The following is a 9,570-nucleotide window of genomic DNA, read 5'->3' on the forward strand; positions in this document are numbered from 1 at the left end:
TAAAACTCTGTGGCAGTTAGTGCAGCAAGTAGATTCCAGAAGAGGCATTTTCTCTCTTATACTTATGAATGTAGTTGTGTTTTCCTTTCCCAGAATGTAAGCTGGTCGGGTAAAAGAATTCTGCGTTTTTGTGGTAATCCAAACTTTGTTGTATGAGCACTGTGCTGATTTGCTGAAGTTAAAATTAGGTGATAAAAGGAAATAAAATATAAAAATATAGGAGATAAAATATAAAAGCGATAGAGCAAAGCGCGGAGCAGTAAGCAAGAGCGTCCGAACAGTAGCTGAGCAGGAAGTCAAATCACAACATGAAATCAACGCGACATGGCCCTAAAACTTAAAACTGTTAACCTCAAGCTCTTTTCCCTTCCTCTTTCGCCGCTTCCTCTTTTTTTCAGCGCACATTAAAACTACAATTGCCAAAGTGTGATTCATCATTGTCTTTTTGTTTACAACTAGCACATGCTGATGACGTTTATTCTTCTGTAGAAACTTGCATCGTAGCCTACGAGTCAACCCACTAAGCAAAATGATGTCCGAAAGACGTCTTTTCAATGTCTTTGTTACAAAAATCGGACGTTGAAATGACGTCCACTGAGGAGCCAGAATGAAAGTTTTTATGACGTCTTTTTTTGACGTGTTCTGGACGTCCGATATAGACGTTCATCGAACCTTCGTACAAGGTTAAAACTAGTTCAGATGTGGCCATTGTGGACATATTTCAACATCATTTATGGTCTCATTTAGACATAATTACTTTGACTATTGCTGTCAGATGATCTTAGTGAGAATTAACAGAGGTTTAGATGTTGATATTTTTTTAATTTGAAGTGTCACCATTGTGGTGATCAGTGTTTGCTTTAGTTGGGCTCTTGGTCCCCTTTCTTTTTACTTTAACTTTTCTTTGACTGCTGTAACAGTGTGTTTGTTAAACACAATTGTTGTGGCAGAGAAAGCCTAGAAAAAGTTTGAGGTGTTATCAGCTCAATGTTGATGATGACATAATCATCACAAAATGGGCATCTGTGTTTAAAGTTTTGTGTTTATATTTGGTATTCATAACCACCAACCTTGTGGAACTGCATTATTGGTGCCAAAAGCATTAAAATGATCACTTATTTGAAGGTGAATGCTGTAGAATATCAAAATCGACTGCTGGTGGTAGATCCTTTTCCTATTTGGCACCAAAACTTTGGAACAGTCTTCCTACCTTTGTCCGGGAAGCAGACACACTCTCGTCAGTTCAAAGCTAGATTAAAGACACATCTCTTTGACCTAGCATTCACATAATACATTACAGACTTCTATAATTCAATGTTAGGCTGCATAGATTAGGTCAGCCGGAACCGGGAACACTTCCCATAAATCCTGATGTACTTGTTACATCATAAGAAGAATGGCATCCACGCTAATTTTAGTGTCTTTGTTTATCCAGAGGTTTTTCCCGCAGCCTGCCGGATCCAGGCCGTATCCAGATCTGATGAAGGACCTTCGCCTGGACCGATGACAACGCAGTGCTGAAGTGCCAACTAGTCTCTCCCTATGGAGGATCCCTTTACCACTCTACAGATAAAGCGTTGTCGGGAAATTCGTTTCACGTATCTACCCCGAAGTGACAAAATAAAATATAATTCTGTATCAAAATTTATAAGGAAAGACCAGTACTTTGTTTAGGCTTGGTTTGTAAGGAATTACAAACCTGTGCACATATATTCAAACGCACATAACTATAGAACCAATTCTTAATGCGCATGTGAACGCCATCAGCGTTTATCACAGGTTTGCGTTTAAAGTCTGTGTAGAGAGAATTGTGTCGTCTTAGCGGCCCCTAATTTAATAACAAATGATCGTTGCGACGGAAGCGAATCAATCAAAACTAACTTTAGCTGAAAAATAACTTTATTAAAAAAACGCTATAAAGCCAAAACAATCTCTGTTACCTTAAATTATACGTTTATCTCTGTAAAGCTGCTTTGAAACAATCTACATTGTTAAAAGCGCTATATAAATGAGGATGACTTGACTTGACTTGACTTGGATCAAAACAGTGCGAGTAGAACCAGTCACACATAAATAAATGCTGAATTTTCGTAAATAGTCCCTGACACCTGTAGATCTTGAATCCTGTGATCTCCGTCAGTCCATCTGCTGAAATAATGAGTCGGTGATGTCAAATTTACTTTGATTGTTAGTGTTTTTGTATACTTCTGTTAGATCCTCCAAAGAACGTCTCAGTGTCCATCAGTCCATCTGGTGTAATAGTGGAGGGAGATTCAGTGACTCTGAACTGCATCAGTGACTCAAACCCTCCTGCTCTGAACTTCAGCTGGTTTAAAGGAGGAACGATTGTAGGATCTGGAAGAATCTACAACATCTCAAAGATCAGCTCTGATGACAGTGGAGAATACAAGTGCAAGTCCATCAATGAACATGGAGAGAAATACTCTGATAATGTGACTTTAAATGTCATGTGTGAGTTAATGATCATCTGCTCATTGGTAAAAAACTTAAAATTCATAATTTTCTAGTATTTGTTGTGAATTTTCATTTTTGTCTTTAGATCCTCCCAGAAACGTCTCAGTGTTGATGAGTGGATCTGGTGTAATAGTGGAGGGAGATTCAGTGACTCTGAACTGCATCAGTGACTCAAACCCTCCTGCTCTGAACTTCAGCTGGTTTAAGGAGAATGAACCCTCAGCTGTTGGATCTGGACAGAGTTTCAGTGCACTACAGAGTGGACGCTTCTACTGTCAGGCTCACAATCAACATGGATCTCAGAGATCAGACGCTGTAACTGTCACAGGTGAAGCTTTTATTAACACACTCCTGTATCTTCACATCATTCATCAGTTTGGAGAGTTAATCATGATGATCTTCCTCTTTCAGTTCATCATGTTGCTGGTAGGAATGTGATTGTGATCACAGCGGCATTTGGAGGATTATTCTTCATCATCATCTTCATCCTGTTCATTATGTGAGTTCAATAAAAAATGTCAGTGATTGTATAAGTTAACTTTTGGTCTGATGAAGAATAAAATGGTTAATATGTGTTCGATTATTAGTAATCTTAGTAATCAAGTAAAACAGTGTTCATATTTTCTCTTAATTTAATACATTCGTTCATATGCTGTTAATGTCTGTTATTATAACAGGAAGAAACAAAGGAATGTTAAAGCTGAAGATCTCACAGTGAAAGAGGTAAATCTAAACACAACACAACTTTACAGAAGCAGAAAATCAGTCGATCAGCCGTTATCTGTGTCTCAGACTGTAACTGTACACAGCAAAATCCCCAGTGTTAAATTAACACGCCTTGGTGTACATATAGGTCCAACTACAGAGTGTTAAAAATTAACACTGAAGCAGTGTTAAAGTTAATGAGATAATTAAGTGATTAATTAAGTGATGATTGGCCATTAGTGGTGACACCTAATGTTAATAAGCAGAATCATTGATGGAAAGAGAAACAACAAGAACAGAAAAAAGAGAAGCACCAACTGACTTCGAGCCATTACACATTATTGCGCTTATTATTACTAGTTTGACTTTATTATCTGTCATACATCGACAAAAGTTCTTTTTGTAGATGTTACCAAATATTATTTGTCTAATCATTTGATAATCATTATCATTTACATCAGCACAGCTGTTTATGTATGTCACATAAAATTCTTATTCCGTCATTTAATAATATGTATGATTTTTAGTATTTTACATCACTACTTTGATGTGATTTGATCTGATCTGGCACTTGATCTGAAAAGTTTGAAACTGCTCTAGACTGATAAATCAAACTGATTTACATGTCTTAATAATAATTACAAATGTTCTTGTATTTCAGAATGATCTCTATTCTGATGCGTCACGGAGAGTTTCAGTCCATGATAAGCCTCTTTCTGATCCAGATTCAGCCAATGGCGCTCTGTATGCCAGTGTGAAACCCAAAAATTTCAGGGGAAAAACTCCTGAATCCAGAGATACTGAGGAGATCCAGTACGCAACTGTCCAACATCACAAAAAGACAGATACGAAGAGAGCAGAGGAGAATGAATGTCAATATGACGATATAAGAGTTCATCAGCCTGATGCTGCAGTGAGGTGAGAAAAACCAACATAATCAGTGCCAACATAATAGTCCAGGCGTTTTAGGAAAAAAGGGTGAACAAATTGCAACAGAATCAAACTCAACTGATTTTGTATCCTCCATATGTCCTGAGTAAGGAAAAAAAAGCCCCGAAGAATCCCATAATGCTGCGTTCACACCAAACGCGAATATGCGTCTGGCGCGAGTGATTTCAATGTTAAGTCAATGGTAAGACGCGTTTACGCGCGTCTGGAAGTCTTGCGGCGCGAATGAGGCGTTTAGTGCGGCGCGGTAGACGCGAATTCGCCTCATTCGCGCGAACTAGACGTGAATTGAGCGTCTGGCGCGTTAAGCGCGAATTGTGCTTTTTGTGTTTCACGCGTTTGACGCGAATTCGCGTCTGCCGCCCGAGTTGAAAAATCTGAACTTCTGCGTCAATTCGCGCCGCGTTAACCAATCAGGAGCCTGCCTGCTTGCTGCTGTCACGTGGTGAACTGACAGTTTAATGTTATTTTATGTTTGGCCTCAATAAATTATTTTGTAATATGACTAAAATGCACAACAAAGCAAATCTTTCACATAAAACTCGATTTCAATATGAGAGATAGCCTACTCATTTGTATTGAATGCTATTTATTCCATATCTATTCTAGATTAGCCTATATTAAACTTTATTAATCTAATGTAAAGACACCAAACACAATTAAGTGTATAAAAACTTTTCAAAAAAAATAACAGGACAGGTTTCACTTTTGGAGGCTGGCTCCATTTATTATCAAAACAAAAATAAATGACAGATTAGGTGCGGGAGAGGGTGAACCTCGCGCCGGGCTTTACAGCGCGGGCTCGTCAGGCAGCGACCATTCGAGGCCGAGGCTTTATATGGCCTACGCTGTCCTCGTCAGAGTCCTCACCGTTAGGTCCACCAAACCTACCTCCTGGAGCAAATTGTGAAACTCCTGAAACCCTCCGGAGGTTTTGGTGGACCCGAGTACAGCGACGATGTCCCCTACGCAGCTGTTTCTGCTCTTCAGATCATATAAGAGCGGTGACTCTCTCGATTAATGCTATTGTTAATGCTCTATAAACATCTAAAAAAGATGGCCGCCAACAGCTTAGAAACTTTCGCCCCCTGACTTCGCCTCTTGACGCGCGTAAATTTCGCTTCAAACTTTTGATTTTACGCGCGTCAATTTCACTCTTGACGCGCGAATGCACACAAAGTGGTCACGCGTATAACTAGACGCGGCAGGCGCGAATTTTGACGCAGATTCGCGTTTGGTGTGAACGCAGCATTAGGGGAAAGTTCCGAAAAAGACCCAAATATATCCTATTCATACGCCTATTCATTATTTTTCTCACATGAATAGGGTACAAATTTTAACCTTTAGATATCACCATGAAAATTACTGAGTTGATTACTTAAATCAAGACAAACAAAAAATGTATTACAAGTTTTTTTAATTGTTTGTTAACATGGACAAACGGTGCATAATCTAATTACAGATGTGCTAATTTGCATAAATACCACAACAGATCTAAACATTGGGTATAGCCAGGTGAAAATGTCTTGTTGAATCTTGTTGACATATAACTGTAAAATACTTAATGTTAAGGTCTGAATGGAACCCATTTAGGCTACCCATGAGCATTAATACATAGAGGCAGGAAGAAGTACTTTAGAAACCAGCCTTTATTAATTTTTAAGAGATGGGGTTTAGGGCTGGGTCCATGGGACTGTTTCTGGGGGACGAGTCTGAGGCAAGAACAGGAGACAATGGTAAGGAGAATGCAGAAGACAAAAGGTAAGTAAAATAAAAAGTAAATCCCCAGAAACAGTCCCACGGTCCCAGCCCCAAACCCCATCTCTGCAATAATAATTAAAAAAGGCTGTTTTAAAGTACTTCTTCCTGCCTCTATGTATTAATGCTCATGGGTAGCCTAAATGGGTTCCATTCAGACCTTAACATTAAGTATTTTACAGTTATATGTCAACAAGATTCAACAAGACATTTTCACCTGGCTATACCCAATGTTTAGATCTGTTGTGGTATTTATGCAAATTAGCACATCTGTAATTAGATTATGCACCGTTTGTCCATGTTAACAAACAATTAAAAAAACTTGTAATACATTTTTTGTATGTCTTGATATAAGTAATCAACTCAGTAATTTTCATGGTGATATCTAAAGGTTAAAATTTGTACCCTATTCATTTGAGAAAAATAATGAATAGGCGTATGAATAGGATATATTTGGGTCTTTTTCGGAACTTTCCCCTAATGGGATTCTTCGGGGCTTTTTTTTCCTTACTCATGACATATTGAGGATATAAAATCAGTTGAGTTTGATTCTGTTGCAATTTGTTCACGGTTGACCCCCATTTTGGCTTAAAACGCCTGGACTATAACTAGCACCAGCTTAACCAGTACCAACTTAACCAGTACTAACATAACCAGTACCAACTTAACCAGCAACAACTTAAACAGTAGCAACTTAAGCAGCACCAGCTTAACCAGCACCAACTTATCCGGCACCAACTTAACCAGTACCAGCTTAACCAGCTTAAACATCACCAACTTAAATAGCACTATCTTAACCAGCACCAGCTGAAACACCACCAACTTAACCAGCACCATCTTAACCAGTTTAACCATCACCAACTTAACCAGCACTATCTTAACCAGCAACAGCTTAACCAGCACTATCTTAACCGGCACCATCTTAACCAGTACTATCTTAACCAGCACCAGCTTAACCAATACTAACCATCACCAACTTAACCAGCACTATCTTAACCAGCACCAACTTAACCAGCATCAGCTTAACCAGTACCAACTTAATCAGCACCAACTTAACCAGGTTAACCATCACCAATTTAACCAGCACTGTCTTAACCAGCACCAGCTTAACTTGCACCAGCCTAACCAGCACCAGCTTAACCAGCACTGTCTTAACCAGTACTGTCTTAACTTGCACCATCTTAACCAGCACCAGCTTAATCAGTACTGTCTTAACTTGCACCATCTTAACCAGCACTATCTTAACCAGCACCAGCTTAACCAGCATAGATCATCTGAGCTGTAACATCATTGTTGTCCTGTTTGTTTGTTTTTTAGGCAATCAAATGTACAAACAGTGGAAGAGCCTTCAATAATCTACAGCAGCGTGTAATGAGTAATAGTATATTATGTTGTATTATGTATTAATGTAAGTGTTTTATGAAGAGTTTCCACTTCATGTTTTACTCTGTATGTTCTTAAAGGGGTGGTATAAAGCCCTTTTCACAAGATGTAAAATATGTCTTTGATGTCCCCAGTGTGTATGTGAAGTTTTAGCTCAAAATACCCCACAGATATTTGTATATAGCATGTTAAAATAGTCAATTATTGAGGGTGAGCAAAAGCGCACCGTTTTGTGTCTGTTCCTTTAAATGCAAATGAGCTGCTGCTCCCGGCACAGGGGGCGGAGCTTCAACAGCTTGCACTCACACAGACATGTACTGAAAATTTCAAAAAAACGTTTAGTCTTTATGTTCAAACCGGAGTCAGACGACATTGTGACAACATGTAGAAGCAACAGGACATTTCTGAATGGTTAGTTGATGAATGTATTTAGCTGATGTATAGTTATCTTCTAGTCATTGATTTGCATATTCTGTCTTGATAATGTATAAATTGTGTTCCGGGGGCGGGGTTTATGTAAATTTTAGGGTTGGTGATGTCACTAACCCGGGAGGAATGTCGTGTAGTCCCTACCAGCCGTTTGTTGTAGTCCTTAAAAAGTGAAAAAACTCCCTTTGTATTGAACTTTGAGCATTGTAACTTTGCAGATGTTGTTTATGCTCAAACAGCAGCATTACACACTAACTAAAGTTAGAAAAGTGAAATCATAATCAACAACTCTTTAAAACTATTGCTAATGCTTCAATAAACCTGATTAGTCATTAACCTAGTGCTGTTTAAGGCTGTAGTGTCTCTACTGGTTATACAGGACTGAAGTGTCCTCTAGTGGTTGATGTGTGAATTATTCTTCATGGATGAGACAAAAATAGACTTTCCCTCCCAAAAACTTTCCGTTCTTTACTCTGATCAGATCTTATTTTCATATTCAGTTCGTTTTTTAATTGTTGTATTTGAAATGAAACTTTAAGACATTATCATTTTACATAAATTTGACAGTAAAGCTACTTTGAAGTGATTTGTATTTCACCTTGAAATATGTTTGATATTTCTTTCTGACAATAACAATTACATTGTGTAAGCAGTGTTTTCAAGGTGCAATTTTACTTACACTGAACATTAAATACATTTTGTTTTTGCAAATATTTATGAATACAAAGATTGGTTAAAAGGACATATTTTTAATGTTTCATCATGTTTCAACATCCTTATTTTTTACTGACCCATGAATAAAATATACTTGAATAAACCAATTCATACTTGATTAAATCAATACACCAACAATAAAACTGATATGTATTAGATATACCAATGTATTATTAAATCATAAATTAAACCAATAAACCATATTCACACAGCACACATACAGTATGTATTATTTCTTGAATGGCATTTAGTTTCTTCTTCCCCAACACACATTTCCCATCATCCTCGGCTTTTCTCCTGTCGGTGAGCTCATATTGCAGCATGTGTGTGTTCAGTCAGTTCAGGCGATTAAACACTTTTTCCTCTCTGTTCTTCACTGGGGACGGGTCCAGGACTGCCCGGACAGCTTCATCAAACACCGTCTTAAGGCCTCGCTGTGTTAATGCTGAGCACTCCAGGTACTTCACAGCTCCTGTTTCTTTAGCCATAGCCAGACCTTGTTCGTACGTGATGGGGGTTTGTTTCTTCTCTTTCAGCTCTTCAGTGGTGTTCTTGTCGTCTCTCAGATCAAGTTTAGTCCCAACAAGAATTATCGGAGTCTTGGGGCAATGATGTCTGACCTCTGGAAACCACCTTGCACGGATGTTCTCAAACGAGTCTGGATCCACAAGAGAGAAACAGATCAAGAACACATCAGTCTGAGGGTAGGAAAGTGGTCGAAGCCTGTCACAATCCTCTTGTCCTGATGTATCCCACAGTGCCAGGGTCACTGGATTCCCATCAACCGTTACATTAACAGAATAACTATTTAACACAGTGTAATCCTCACTTGGAGAGTGACCAATGGTGTAGCTCATCAGAAGTTTTGTTTTATCCACAGCCCAGTCCCCGACGATCACACACTTTATGGTCTGCATTTTTCACTTCACACGCTGTCCTGTTAGCACTTAGCTTTGTCTTGGAATGAATCAATAAAAGCTGCTCCGACCGGGATAATCCACCGTCAAAAATTCAATAACACAGTGATTCCACACAGAAAAGAAAGAGGTGTGGAGTCGATAAAAGTGAAAGGAAAATTTCAAACTCGACAAAGTAAAGTTAGCTGGTCGACTGCATTTAAACGTGTGTGCTGCTGCTCCAGTCTGTTAGGTTTAGGAA

The 9,570-nt window shown here is 38.6% G+C and overlaps 2 protein-coding genes and 1 pseudogene across 3 annotated transcripts in view; 2 read left to right on the top strand and 1 right to left on the bottom strand.

The window, feature by feature from the left end:
• Positions 1 to 2,587, top strand: part of LOC311279595 (B-cell receptor CD22-like) — a gene marked incomplete at both ends in the record, with an annotated part of 51,632 nt that extends 49,045 nt beyond the window's left edge. The window contains 2 exons of the mRNA XM_084391202.1: positions 2,215 to 2,498; positions 2,561 to 2,587. Of these exons, the coding sequence (XP_084247328.1) occupies positions 2,215 to 2,498; positions 2,561 to 2,587 (311 nt within the window). The remainder of the gene's footprint in view (positions 1 to 2,214; positions 2,499 to 2,560) is intronic.
• On the top strand, positions 2,567 to 8,621 carry LOC311283788 (uncharacterized protein). The gene is made up of 5 exons (XM_084398500.1): positions 2,567 to 2,803; positions 2,887 to 2,974; positions 3,153 to 3,198; positions 3,842 to 4,098; positions 7,204 to 8,621. The coding sequence occupies exons 1-5, from the start codon at positions 2,587 to 2,589 to the stop codon at positions 7,256 to 7,258; spliced, it is 663 nt and encodes a 220-aa protein (XP_084254626.1). The 5' UTR covers positions 2,567 to 2,586; the 3' UTR covers positions 7,259 to 8,621.
• Positions 8,622 to 8,752: 131 nt separating this feature from the next.
• Positions 8,753 to 9,329, bottom strand: LOC311279599 (ras-related C3 botulinum toxin substrate 1-like; annotated as a pseudogene). Its single transcript has one exon. The product of its transcript is annotated as a ras-related C3 botulinum toxin substrate 1-like (transcript).
• Between the last annotated feature and the right edge of the window lie 241 nt (positions 9,330 to 9,570).

Source organism: Rutilus rutilus (genome assembly GCF_951802725.1).
Source record: "Rutilus rutilus genome assembly, chromosome: 2".
NCBI lineage: Eukaryota > Metazoa > Chordata > Actinopteri > Cypriniformes > Leuciscidae > Rutilus > Rutilus rutilus.